Source organism: Procambarus clarkii, chromosome 19 (assembly GCF_040958095.1).
Source record: "Procambarus clarkii isolate CNS0578487 chromosome 19, FALCON_Pclarkii_2.0, whole genome shotgun sequence".
NCBI lineage: Eukaryota > Metazoa > Arthropoda > Malacostraca > Decapoda > Cambaridae > Procambarus > Procambarus clarkii.
In genome coordinates, this window is record NC_091168.1 from 19,299,819 (window position 1) to 19,314,875 (window position 15,057).

At 37.6% G+C, this 15,057-nt stretch overlaps 1 protein-coding gene across 1 annotated transcript in view; it reads right to left on the minus strand.

Annotated features, from left to right (window-relative positions):
• The window catches only part of Cont (Contactin), a 33,481-nt gene extending 22,093 nt beyond the window's left edge, over positions 1–11,388 (minus strand). The window contains exons 1-10 of the mRNA XM_045741159.2: positions 11,314–11,388; positions 9,043–9,247; positions 8,024–8,256; positions 6,187–6,443; positions 5,269–5,411; positions 3,872–4,049; positions 3,417–3,617; positions 2,542–2,644; positions 1,583–1,764; positions 1,237–1,412 (exon numbers count right to left, since the gene is read on the minus strand). Coding sequence (XP_045597115.1) covers positions 1,237–1,412; positions 1,583–1,764; positions 2,542–2,644; positions 3,417–3,617; positions 3,872–4,049; positions 5,269–5,411; positions 6,187–6,443; positions 8,024–8,256; positions 9,043–9,243 — 1,674 coding nt within the window. The 5' untranslated portion in view covers positions 9,244–9,247; positions 11,314–11,388. The remainder of the gene's footprint in view (positions 1–1,236; positions 1,413–1,582; positions 1,765–2,541; positions 2,645–3,416; positions 3,618–3,871; positions 4,050–5,268; positions 5,412–6,186; positions 6,444–8,023; positions 8,257–9,042; positions 9,248–11,313) is intronic.
• Positions 11,389–15,057: the final 3,669 nt, after the last annotated feature.

A 15,057-nucleotide genomic window follows, 5' to 3' on the forward strand; every position in this document is an offset into this window, starting at 1 on the left:
CCCATCTCAACAATAGTAAAATGGATGTGCTATTTTGACAGTTTAGTGAAAAGAAAAATCTATTTTATAATGTTAGACCAAAAAAAAAAAAAGCATTGCCAGGGAAAAAAAGAGTGAGTTTAAGTGGCGGCAGGTCTGCTCTGCCTCTTTTGCAGAACATGTCATGCCACACTATGCAGGAGCCAATCAGGGAAGTTACGGGATTCCCATCAACACAGCCTATCACCTACCTGTGTCTTTGAGGGCTGAGCTGCAGCTTTTTATAATAAAGCATTGTATCTGATATCTATTTGTGTATTTTTTCCATTAATACTGTGTCTCTCTTTAGTAATGAGGCTATACATCGTCACAATATTAGTAAATAAAATGACAATGTTGTTTATAGCCATCTTGAAATAATGAAGACAAGAAATCTGTCTGGAGAGTTGCTGAGTAACCAATTAACAGAAATAAATACACAAGTAAACTATTAAGAGAAAACTGGAAATAAACACAGTAATTGTCAAGCTTACAGTAGATACTTTCAAGAAATATGATGATCAACCGAACCTCCCTGGCAAAATTCTAAGATCCACTATACCACGTATACGAGACTGCTTTACTGTTGTCATGTGTGTTATTACACAGTTTCACTCGGGTAAGAACCCAGCTAAATCCTACTTCCATAAAATAGAGTGCACGACACACAAATTCATACCCACAGTTTATATGTTAGTAGCTTTACCATTTATTTAGTATTGTACAGTATAGTTATTCAGTATTGTAAAAGAAAATACAATGTGTTAGCAAGTAATAGAAGTAACAAATATTTAAACCTTCTTAGCAAAAAGAATTGATGATGCAGTTTACCAAAGATTCATCCAGCAGTGAGATCTTACATAATGGAGTAGCTGAATGTGCAACCAATCCACATTTAATATGCCACTTGTGCACTACCGACACCAAAGTAAAAATTGTGGTCAAATTAAAAAGCCTCAAAATTTACACTTCCCGGGACTAATGAGCATCGGTCTTGATAGGTGAGGTGGGTTGTCTGAAGCTTGTAGTTAGACAACAGCACTTCACACTTTACAGTTAACACGTCATGAGAATGGGCTAGAAAATCAGGGATCACAGAGCAAACTGAAATAATAAATGTATATTCTATCTTACAATCTTTTATCTGAAAAGCACCAAGATTTGTAAGTGGAATTAAGGATAGCCATTTACTACACACTAAAGGTACAAGATACTTACAACAATATCATAACGGTTTTGTTCTCCTGCTGATAGTTTCTCAAATATCAGTCGTTCCGAGTTCCTCAGCCACTCATAGTCCACGTCAGGTATTCCGAAAGCCTCACATTCCCACATCAAATCAGCACCTTTAGCAATGAACTGGTCATGCAGACGAATGGTGAAACTTGGCTTTGCTAGAACAAAGAAAATATATACATTATTTGCCAATTAAAAATATAAATACAGTACAGTGTAATAGGAAATAAGTAAACCTTTCATTTTTCTAAAAATTAAATAAATTGGAATCTTTTATAACAAGATTCATCACTTACCAACACCAATTTTCCACACAGTAAAAACATACCTTGGATACTAAGAGAAATAGTGTTTTGAATGGAAAGCCGAGCATTCTGAGCACGACACACATAATCTCCGATATCTGAAGGCTCCACTTTAGGCAGCACCAAGACCCTATTGTAGTTCAGCATCTGGGCGCCCCGGGGAAGCTGCCCATCTTTTCGAGTCCAGTTGTATAATGGCACTGGGCTAAAAAAAAACAAAAAAAAAAACACAATAATCAGTGATATAAAACTTGTTTTAAAAAATTAAATATACAGTAATACCAAAGCATCTTTTTTACCACTGTTAATCCTGAGTAAATATCTTTTACAAAAAGAGGCAGATATGCAAGAGATTGTGGTATACTGAATGGCTGTATCATGCATGTATACGAGTATGTCAAGGAGCTGTAATATTGTATTTCGATTTCCCCCCCCCCCCTCCTTTGTCTCCCACCCTTTCCCTTCAAATTTTCCAGATGTTAATATTTGAAGACCGTCAACTAAGTGAGTTATCGCTTTTGAAGCTGTCTAGAAGAGCTAGACTGTTTGTAAGACTGTTTCAAGCCCAGGCCTCAAGAGTCAATGGTTGTTTACACACACTGTTCCTAGACCACTCACATTCGTTTGGTTGCAAGTTCGGGTGTTGGTTCTCAAGGACTAGGTTTTTGTTTGAGGTGGTAAAGTAATTTGTTGTAGTTTTATTTTCCATTTTTGTAGTAGGTGGCAGCTCATGCTCTTCCCTGTCGTTGTTTCAGGGTTTGGAGCACTTGCCTCTTGCAATTAGTCTAATTAGTTCAAGGCTTCAGGTGTCCGAGGAAATGGTTAGACCAGTTTCTTCATCCTAGGGGTTTCTGTTACCCTAAGGTATGGTAAGACTGGTTTCCTGGAGCCAGAGGGGCTTTGTTGCCATTACCTTTCTAGTTTGATGTAATAATATAAAAAATATGAAACAGTAGGGAAGACAAAATATCACAGCACTTACTATCCAAAAGCAATACACTCAAGTCTGACATCTTCTCCTCTTATTGGTGCCTCAGGAAATGCCTTGGGAAAATTGTTTGCAAACTTGAGCTGCTGGTAATTAGCTGTGGGAAGAAATCAATGGTATTAGGAGTAAACAAGGTAGTCATCCAAGACAATTTAAGCTACATTTAAGTTTTCTCTCCACAGGGAGAAAACTTTACTTCAATATCTTCCTATACTCACTCCACACACAACCTTATATTCAAAGTAATATCAATAATACTGTGTAACTTTTTTGTCCCTGGGAAGCAAGTGTTATTTTCTAATTGCATATGCCTTCAAATTATAGAAAACTATTATTATTTCCCCTCAAACTTTTCTGTGACAAATTGTCACAACTAGATAAAAGTCGGTAGTCTTCAAGTAACCTTCAAGCTGTCTAAGGAAAAGGTCAAAGTAAAGTTTGAGGGAATTAGTCATTTTCTATACTTTGCAATTAGAACATAACACTTGCTCTTCTGGGACAAAAATTTTGTTACATAGTGCAACATGACCCAGTAACATGCTATATATCTGTTGCTGCATAGCAGATGAATGTTACAATTATAATGTAAAGTAATAAATAATTAATTAAGGTAAGACAATTTTCAGGAGAAAATGCCAAGCACATGGAAGGGTAGGGTGGATATGAGACAGATTAAGAGCTGGAACATGATGGAATGGATCTCCTGTGTTTGATCTCCTTGAACCAGATCAAACAGACCATCGAAGAAGCAAAGACATCACAGTACCAACAAATCCACATGGTTAGGAATAAACAACACACAAATAATTGTAATTCTTGTTAAAAAATACCACAATCTGAGAAATAGAATAACATGAAAATTTACTTACGATGTGCAGTAACTCTTAGATTGAAGAAGGGACCATTCTTGCCAATACCGGAGACAGTACTCTGAACATTGCAACTGTATTTGCCAATGTCAATAAAGTCCAAATAGGAAAAATACAAGTTTCCATCATAGGAGACCATAGTTCTCCTGTCCTCTTCCACGAAATTAGGGAAGTAGTCCCTTGCCCAGTAGTAGCGAACATCTAATGGAACAAAGTGTTTCCTTTTAAATTAAACAATGAAAAAATAAGTTACCTCTCATATATCAGAACTTATCTATTCATTCTTAGCCAATGATGTGTACAATAATGACATTCTATGTAAATACATCCTATGAGATCATATCTTAAATCATAACTAAACATTTTGAAGACATTTTGCCAGTCTGTACAACTGTACAATTTCCCAAACAACTATTCAACTAATTTTAAAAGAGGCTGCACATATGCTATCAAACCTGGGAAATGTTGTGGTGGATCGCAGTAGATGGCTTTGCCCCAGAATTGATTGCCTTCTTCATTTGAACGCTTGAGGTTGAACTCGGCAACATAGGCAAAGGACAACTGGATGCTCTCTGATGTGACAGACCCATACTCATTCTTTGCTCGGCAATGGTATTTGCCTCGATCTTCAACCTGTAAAGTTGCAATAACAGCACATGTAAGCTTAACCAAATATAAATGCCTTCTTTCCAATAACATGACAAAAATGCTGTTCTTTGGTCTCTGGTATTAGAATAATTAATTCTGTACAACTAAATGTTTTACTATAATTTTTACTATAACTGATGGAAAAACAGTTTTCCATCATTTTTACTGAAGTTAAGTTCAAAGAGAGTTGATGAATGCCTGGTACTACAGCCACAAGTAAATGTAAACATAATTTCAAAATGAGCAGTCTTTTTTAGAAGTATGGATCATGTGATGTAATACTATAAACAGATGTCATCCAGCCTGAGCAGCACAAAAGCGAGATCGAGAAATCTCGTGAACAGAATAACTTCCCAATAAGAGGCAAAATAAACAGCACTTTATGCGGGGCAGGAAGATACCACATACTCATAGCGAGACAAACTCCCACAACCTGGAGATATGTGCCATCCAGCCTGGAAAACAAGGTCCAGGTGTCAAGAAGAGAAACAAATACAATCTTCTAATTAAAAGTGCAAATCAGACCACACTGGCCACCAGGAATGATGATGGGCTGACTGTTAATATCAGCCAATGAACCAAAACCAGACTCTCCCAAACAAACACTATATGGAAAGAGGAACCAAACTACTAACGTTCAATGCCATTCCAACAAGTGCCCGTGTGAGATTAGGCCAAAACATCAGGGAAGACATGATCACCACATATAAAATCATCAGGGGGAATAAACATGGCAGACAAGGACAGACTATTTAGCATGGATGGTACAGAATATAAACAAAAGGGACATAGATGGAAACTAAATATCCAAATGAACAACACACATTATATTTATAATTTTTCAGTGTCCCAACAGTGAATATAGGTAATGCACTAAGAAATGAGGTATTGGAGGCAGTTCATAAACAGTTTCAAATGTAAATATGAAAGAGCACAATTGGCTCTAGGATCTATATACCAGTTATTTGAAGGTTGAGAAGTGGGACCAAAGGGCTGAAGCTCAACACACAAGCACAACTAGGCAAGTACAGCTTAAAGGTATCAAATTTAATCAACTTAAGTTTTCTCTGCTGGCCCAATTTTAATGCACATATGTATACATCATAACAGTTTCTCTTATGTCTTCAATACCTACTTTACTCACATTTTATATTGCTTGTAAACACAAATATTGAGGTAACCACTCACACTGAATTGAACTCACCTGTTTAGGATCATTAATAATGAGTGTTCCTCCAGACACAGTGAAGCGTCTGTCTTCCAAAGGATTGATACGTTTGGATACAATGGCTTCATTTTCATAGCTCTCTTTGTACCAATCATAAGTTGGGTGAGGGTAACCATCAGCTTGGGGGAAAAATAAATTATGAAATGTCAAAATTAAAGATTAGAAATATATATTCATAGTAAAATGATTAAGATTTATTAAGTAAAATGTAAAACAAATTTTCAACACCTATAAATGACTGAGGGATCTGTTTAAATTATAATCCATAACATGTACCAGAAATAAAACATAAATGCTAAAAAATGGTAATGAAAAATTCTGCAGCATAATAATTTTGCTATGAAAAAAGCATCTCTTGTCTATCTGACCCCTCTGGGAACTCCCTCGTTAAGAAGGTAATCATATGTAGAATTTTCTCTACAGACATCACATATTACATCATGAATAAAAGATATGTTAAAGGTCTTCTGGCCACACACTTCCCTGATCTTCACACTGTATAAGTGAAGAATGGTAATACAGTATATGGATAAAGTTACAGCAAAAACTGAATAAAAATACTGTAGTGTATTGTCCTAAAATTAGTAATCTGAACACAGGAACCTTTCCACTGTTCAAACACCTTGACATCAAACATCACACCAAATCCAGCAACAGCATTACACTCTCCTGCTCTTGCAAATATTTGATTTATGAATGAAAATACAAAATAATGCAGCCCAAGTACAGAAGCCTATCACAGTTCACAAAGAGAGTAAGAAATATGAAGATAGAAGAAGATAAATCCTGCATGGTGTTTGTATGGTTTGAATCCTGTCCTGATGTTGGGATATAGGGATAAAAGATTCATAACTGCAGCATCACACTTTAAAAGTCAAAGGTTAAATTACGTACCAATGCACATTACCGACACATAGTTAATCACTTCTCTCCGCACAAGATCAAACATGGCATTTGTAGGTTGTTTAACAATAATGGGAGCTCGTGGTATCTTGGTGGGGTCTTTAACGAGGAAACCATACTCGTGATCTCGCTCGGTCGACTCATCAATCAACATGTCGATGTTAGCTTGAGGTATCTCACAGATGTAAAGGAGGGGTTCCTCACCATCAACCATCAACAAACCCCACTCTTTGTGTCGATATGAATAGCTGTGAGAAAAAATGTACAATAATAAATGGTATTTAAATATGACAGTTCTCTATCAGACAATTTTTGTATTTGATGATGCACTGTGATTTAATCCATTTTGTATATACTGTATATATAAAAAAACAAAAAGTCACATTAGAGTGCTACCTACTATATCGCAGGATATACCACCATCTGCAAATGTCATCTCACAAAAGGTAAACACTATGCACGTGTAGTGTTTCACATTTATCTTTAGGATCACAACTCTGTTCTGGGGATTCTCTCTCCTTTTTAACTTTTGTTCTTAATTTCTTAATTACATCATGTAACAACTTTTGTCCCTGGATAGCAAGTGTTATTTTCTTATTGTTTATGCCTCCAAAGTATAGAAAATGACTTATTCCTCTCAAACTTTGCACTAACCTTTGCCTCAGACAACTTAGCGAAGACGTCTTGAAGGTTACTTGAAGGCTGCACACTCCTTATTTAGAGCTGTGATATGCCACAGCTCTACATAAGGCGTTTGTGATGTCACAGGTCTAGATAAGTAGTCTGCAGCCTTCAAGTAACCTTTAAGACATCTTCCCTAAGCTGTCTAAGACAAAAGGTCAGTGCAAAGTTTGAGGGGCATAACAGTCATTTTCTATATCTTGGAGGCATAAACAATTAGACAATAACACCCACTTTCCAGGGATAACAAAGAAAAATTGTTACAGTGTTACACAAAAAAATTCTTTACACAAAAAAATTCTTAACCATTTGTTGCATCTACTCTCTTTCCACATACTTTTTAACCAATGTTTTCACTTATCCACACCTTGCATTCCCAATCTTCTCTCAACATGCTCCATCCTCTTGGACTGATCTGTAGAGCAATGGCCTTGCAGGTCAGCATTTGATTCCCGATGGTTCAAGTGGTTGGGCACTGTTCCTTGTCTCCATGTCTTTCCAATGGCTTGGTGCTCTCTCCTGATAATTATCTTGTCTTTCACCATGCTGTCTACCCTATCCTTAATTTCATCTCTACTACATTCTATAGTGTAGTACAACTTATTTTATCCAGACTTGACAGGGAGGAGTGTCACCTCAATATGGCAACTATGTCAGCAGTGCAATTTCTCATCATGCCAATTTTATGATACATGCTCTGCCAATATCTGTCTCACCACTCTAATGGTAAACTATACATTGTTTTACCAATATACATTACCATTCATATTGTAAACTAAATGTTATTCAATTATGAAAAAAATACAGATACAGATGGTTAACTTTCTTTGTCAGAAATGAGAACTGTACCCAACTGAGAAAAAACAAATCATCCATCATGTGAAATTTGACCAATACCAATACAGTACTGAAAAAATAAGCCAATACTACCGATACTGAAACAATGTGCACAGCCAATACTTTTATAAGATTAATTATCTTAAAAGATGGTACAGTTTAATAAGACTAGATACTGCCTGTAATGTACACTAACAAGCATTATTAACACAGAAACTGAAGACAATGTTGAAAAATGCATACATAGGTTAATCAGCTGGCAGAAGGATCAAGTCGCAAACAGTTGAACGATTCTGTTTTTCACACTAACCTGTAAGCAAGGAAATTTTTAGTAGGGCCCGAGCCTTGGTTTGGCAGAAATGCTTCCATCATATCTTGAAATGAAGTGCCATCACCTGCATTTTCCCAAAAGTTTGGGGTCTTCTGGAAGCCTGAAGTGTACCATTCTCGCTGGAGGGGGTCATTCTCGTGCAGGTGACGTGTGAGGAACCCATGCTCTTCTTTATTGCTCACACTCACCAAGTCCGAACCGTCACCATATGCCTAAAAATACATGAATGTTTGGTCACACGTTAAAACCCTAACATCACATGTATGCTACATGTTGACACTAGCATTTTAAAACATGCTGTTGCATCTTTAGTACCGTATGATGTAATATGATTAGAATTCTGTCATACTTTGACTACAATATAGTATTATATTCCAGTAAAGTTGTTATTATAAAGTACAGTACTGTATATTATCATATTATAATTATCATTATTATTTGTTGTACTAATTATTCCTACAACTAAAGTATTGCAATATATGCAATGAAAACTAGTCAGAACAAAGTTTCATAGATTTGTGCTTTTATACTCCTGGGGGGACCTGATGAATGACTTGGGGGTCAGTAGAGACCAAGTTGGAATAATAAAAGTATATTACTCCAACTATATTATTACACTAAAGTAATAATATTCCACCCCTAATATAAACCACAACAGCAGCTGGTGAGTCACAATAACGTGGCTGAAGGTATGTCCAAGCTACACATCAGAAAATGAAGAATCTATGACATTATGGTCCGTCCTCGACCATTATCAAGTTGACTGAATACAGTAAAGGTAAATACATTATCAAGTTGACTTGATAATGGTCCAGGATGGGCCAGTACATCATCGTTTCTTCATTTTTTGATGTGTAGTTTGGACATCATAAACCACAGAAAATCCCAGGAGTGAGGATAAATATGGATGTGCTCCATTATGTATCCAGTAAATCTATGGATATTAAACATGTAAGCAGGAAAAAAAAAAAAAGAGATCTGTTAAGGTAGTGACTTGCCTTGCACTGTGCTCTTGCCTGTTCTCTTGTTTTCACTGGTGAACGAATAAATTTATAGCACGAGGTCCTGTGAGTGAACCAGTTTGTGGGACATTTCTTATCTTCCTTTTCCTCCAATAAAGGATCCTTCAAGAGCGTGTTGAAGCTCTGCCCGACTATTGTACTCACGGCCCAAAGGCTCACAACCACTCTTAACAGCATGGTACTGTAACAAGTTAATCTTATTTATTATCCTTAATATATAAACCATATGAGTAATATGTTACATTACAAACAAATTTCTTATATATAACATCCTTTTAAATAGCAATCTCTACCTGCCCAAAACACTATTCATGTTAGTAGCTTTGCAAGAATGTAAGAACACCAATGTAAATAAAATTATTTACCTAATATTCTTAGGTTATGTGCTAACCCTCCTCCCCCCCCCAAAAAAAAGTGTTCATAGTAAAAGCTTATGAAATACTGTACAGTAGCTATACTATACACACATCGTGCTTAACAAATATTGATATGTTCCATCCTGCAGCAGGACCCACAGTCATACTTTGAGAAAGCTACTATTTACTCTGCATGAAAAATCAGTGGCACACTTCAGTAATCTTTTTACCAATGAATGACATCCTTGATGCCTACAATTCTTATGAAGGTTAATGTTTTGATAACACCTTATCACTCAAGTGTAGAAGATAACCTATATACGAGTGCCAGTCATTTTACACCTCTTCAAAGTTGAACAGGTTATGTATACCTGTACATGTAAAAGATAAGCATTAAAATGAATTGGAAAACTAAAAAAAATAAAAAAACTGTGGAAAGAACTTTTAGCTGTAACAGTTACTGGTCAGACAAGGCAAATTCAGAAATTTAGAGTACTTTACCATATTGTGATCCGTGAAAATCATGCAAATTTAAAATTATGCTGCTTTATAATATACAAAATATTTACAGCTAAATTTCTAGGCATTGTATTTGGCTACTTGTTCAGACTACTTGTATTTGGCTAGGTAAGGGTTCATTATTTAAAGGATTGACCTTGACCAGATGCTTCAGGCAAGGGTAATTTATCTTTTTCTCAGTAAAAAGAATCTTTAAAATATAATTTATTTTGCATTTTATTACTTTTGTAAACCAACACTATATATACAACATGCCTCACTCATTCTCAATGTGTATCATGTGAAGTGTGTCCAGTATGAATTATAGCAACATGCATCTTATCCCTACTAGAGCTAACCATTGAAATCATTCCCACACCCTACATGCTAAGGATCTTCCCTGTAAGTTTCATCAGTTCTTAACCTTATTTACTGACCGAGTGAGAATCTTCCCCTCTTCCCAGCTGGCTAGAGCATCTTGTCACACAGCTCTCAATACTAAAAACTCTTGCTCCACAGCAAGTATATTGATCATGTGCAGATAAATTACAAGAGAAACAAAATGCTAATGGATAATTCTTTGTAAAGAAAAAGAAAACATTTCTGAGAAGAGTGGTAGATGTTCCTAACCTTAAACAGAATAATAAAAAACCAAGAGAAGTTGTGCTTCATAATTGCTACTCCTTAAAAACCTAACCTATCCCAACAAAATTTGATAAATTAATGTTTTTAATATATCCACAATCGGTTCACAACTGAAAGGTCCAAAGTATGATTTGCGCGGCAGGACAGAGACATTCACATTTCCATTAGCTTGGTATTTATATTTACTTAGCAGAAAACAGGTATCTAGAAGTTAGGTAACTATTGCGGGTTGTTTTCTGGGGAAGATTAGTACAGGAGTTGGTCTAAGAGGACCTGGACATGCTTAGCAGGCTTTCTGCCCCAATGCCGTACTCAGTACAAATACAGTACAAATATATTGTATTTGTACAGTCAAGTAGGATACAAAAACGTGCAAACAGTTTTACCATCCAATGTCATTGCTAATCTTTAAACAACTTATTCTATCCTAACCTAATATACTGTATTTTAACATTATTCTAACCTATTCTATTTCATTCTATCCTATCCTAACCTAACGGAAATAAATAATTATTGTAGCTATAGTGTACGAGAAGTGTTGCGTTATAGTTTTAACTTTAGGAACCATCATGGGACGTCACTATGGAGTTCTATCAGGACGTGAGATGAATACCACTCCTCACTACTACCTCTCTATCCTACCGTGTCGCCGCCGCCATATACTGCACCACTCACTCCTAAGTCATCTATATAACTCAACTAGCTAAGATAGTGTTACAATGAGGTAAAGGAACAATGAGAGACTCACAGAGGTGGCCCTGAGTCGCCACACCTTGATCACCTGTGTTTTGAAAACAAACTCCTCCGAATCCCTCACTTTACTGACCTTCTCATTTCTTCACAACTAAATGAAAAAAATTATACGTTTATTTAATAACCGTATCGAAAGTTGTTGTTATTTAAATTATTATATTATATAAATTGATTATAAATGTACTGTTTTTAATCGATTTATGTTGATTCATTTTTATTACTGTGTCGGATTGGGATGCGGGTGTACAGGTAAGGGAACGGAACAAAGGTGAGGAGGAACGCGGAATGGAACAGCCTCATTAACGAGGGTCTTCCGGAGACCTAATTTTAGATCCATTATTTACTAATGAATAGATAATGTAGGCGCTCAGAAGCTCATTTTGCACCGAGTGCAAAATGGAGTAGGCCTACTTGAATAAAACTGCTTGCCATTGCCTGAATTTACCTGAAATTACCAGAGGGCAAATTACCTAACACTAGTGGCATCGATGAGGACAGGAAGCCTGGTGGCTTGTCAAAGGTGCCCCCATTTGCCCTAATGATCGTTTCCAGTTGGATTTCTAAATTTAACAGCGTTTTGGGGGTTTTGCCTTTTTTTTTATAAGTCCTAATCCCTTTATTCTGTTCTGTTACTTTGAAGTACATGTATTACACATACAAGAGCTTGCAGGTGTGGCATAACAACCCATCACGACTACCACATCAACAACATTACCTTGCAGCAGATTGACGAAGAAAAAGGACCTTGGAGTCAGGTGAATCCATCATTCACTCAAAGTGTCACAACAGGTGGGAGCAGCAGTACAAAAAGCTAACCAAACCCTCGGAATAATCCAGCGTACCTTTGACTTTAAGGAAAACAAGGTGGTGATTCAACTGTATAAATCTCTAGTGCGCCCTCCCCCCACTTCGATTACTGGAGCCAAGCATGGAGACCTCGTCTTCAGGACATAGCTGCTGGAGAAAGTTCAACACCTGCCAACAAAAATCCTCCCAGATCTAAGTCAATTCTCACACCGGGGAAGGTCGAGGGCCTCGGGGCCAAGAACACTGCACACCAGCCATGACAGGACGGATCACAATGAAACATTTAATATACTGACCAATTTGGAGGATGATGATCCAGACAATGTCTTCAAAAGGTCAGATGTAACAACCAAGGTGCAACGGTTTCCAGCTCAACAAACCACAAGATTCAGATTCAGATTCAGATTCAGATGTTTATTCAGGTAAGGTATATACATTCAAGTGATGTTACATTAAAGGATTGATATATAGATAGAGCTAGTACATACAATGCCTAAAGTAGTAGGACAATGTAGGACAGAGAGCAGAAGACCTTTCCTCTCAAGTTGTCACGTCACAAAACAATTATGTATTACATTGTCCGAACCTCACCTAACCTAATCGACGGATCCACGGATAGAAAACGTTATTATCTGTCAGCCATTATGATTTATAGTACATCATGTTTTGTCCGTTGGGGATGCTGAAGTCAAACCGTAATATATTTTTCGAGAGGACTGCATTTCAAAATCCAGCTAGAAAAAAATCATTAGGAATATGGGAGACATTTGACCAGCCGCCGACTTGTCCTGTCTGACCTTTCAGGTAAATTCAGGAAAAGAAAGTCTTTATCAAAAGAATGAAGGCGCCTGGAGGCCACACAGCACCGTCTCCTGAAGGCTATTCAAGAGTTCCAAAACATCATCCAAGACGACAAAAGACAAAAGACAGTCGAGTTAACGTTATCAGATGCTCCGTGGAGTTTATCCCCATGAAACAAAGGCAGCAAGTTTATTTTATGGAATTATTTATATTTATTTAATGGAATTTTCTTTTCTTGTTTTTTTTATAGATCTTAAAGTCGAATTGTATTTTAATAAGCACTCTCTAAACTTTTGCATAGGGTCAGAAATTCATTCTTCATGCTTTTGTTGACCCAGCTGGTGGTGGTACTTTTGTTGACCCAGCTGGTGGTGGTGCTCTTGTAGACCCAGCTGGTGGTGGTGCTCTTGTAGACCCAGCTGGTGGTGGTGCTCTTGTAGACCCAGCTGTTAGTGGTACTTTTGTTGACCCAGCTGGTGGTGGTACTTTTGTTGACCCAGCTGGTGGTGGTGCTCTTGTAGACCCAGCTGGTGGTGGTGCTCTTGTAGACCCAGCTGTTAGTGGTACTTTTGTTGACCCAGCTGGTGGTGGTACTTTTGTTGACCCAGCTGTTAGCGGTACTTTTGTTGACCCAGCTGGTGGTGGTACTTTTGTTGACCCAGCTGGTGGTGGTACTTTTGTTGACCCAGCTGTTAGTGGTACTTTTGTTGACCTAGCTGTTAGTGGTACTTTTGTTGACCCAGCTGTTAGTGGTACTTTTGTTGACCCAGCTGTTAGTGGTACTTTTGTTGACCCAGCTGTTAGTGGTACTTTTGTTGACCCAGCTGTTAGTGGTACTTTTGTAGACCCAGCTGTTAGTGGTACTTTTGTAGACCCAGCTGTTAGTGGTACTTTTGTTGACCCAGCTGTTAGTGGTACTTTTGTTGACCCAGCTGTTAGTGGTACTTTTGTAGACCCAGCTGTTAGTGGTACTTTTGTAGACCCAGCTGTTAGTGGTACTTTTGTAGACCCAGCTGTTAGTGGTACTTTTGTAGACCCAGCTGTTAGTGGTACTTTTGTAGACCCAGCTGTTAGTGGTACTTTTGTAGACCCAGCTGTTAGTGGTACTTTTGTTGACCCAGCTGTTAGTGGTACTTTTGTAGACCCAGCTGTTAGTGGTACTTTTGTAGACCCAGCTGTTAGTGGTACTTTTGTAGACCCAGCTGTTAGTGGTACTTTTGTAGACCCAGCTGTTAGTGGTACTTTTGTAGACCCAGCTGGTGGTGGTACTTTTGTAGACCCAGCTAGTGGTGGTGGGCCGGCTCTCTTACCACCACCATATAACACGTACTCTTCACCCCGACATAATATTCTTGCTGGGATACCAATTATCTGCCAGGAGCAAATGCCGTATATTTTCCGTTGGGTTCATCAGCATGTTAATTAGTCCCCAGGAAAATATACACACACGCCAGCTGGCCTCACCTGACTCCCCCTTGGGATTTTCTCTCTATTCCCTGGAATACGAAGATGATTTAAATCGTAAATCTAAATCCAAAGGCATAATAATCTCATTATTATCGTAAACCTCAATTTTCAACATTTGGGTTAGCTTGGAATGTGATGATATATTGGAAAACAATGGTTGGTGACCTGTTTCAAGTACCTGAATTTACCTGAGGGCCACCATCTCTTTTTACTAGCAGCGATAGGAACAGGATGTCGGCGGCTTGTCAAAGATCTACACCCATTGCGTCAGAAGATTTTTTCAAGTGGATTTTGAAGTGCATTAATGTCTTGGCAGGTACGGCTTTGGCGGGTAGGAGGTTCCATGGCTTTATAGCAGGGAATGAGTCTTAAACATGCGGCTTTAATAGTCAAAGTGTGATATATATGGTGTGATATCCCTGGAATTTTTCGTGATCGTAAGAATATATAATCTGGGATATCCATATAGGTGCTCCAGTGCTTCTTAATAATACCTGTTATGAGAAGCGGAGGCGGGAAGCAGAGAGGAAGAAGAGAGGAAGAACGAGGGGAGGCACGATACAAGGGGAAAATAAAATAAAAATAGAAAATAAAGAGAAAACAAAGAAAAGAATGCAAATTTCAGAAACGCCCATACAGCTGTATCAGTGCTTTACAATAACAC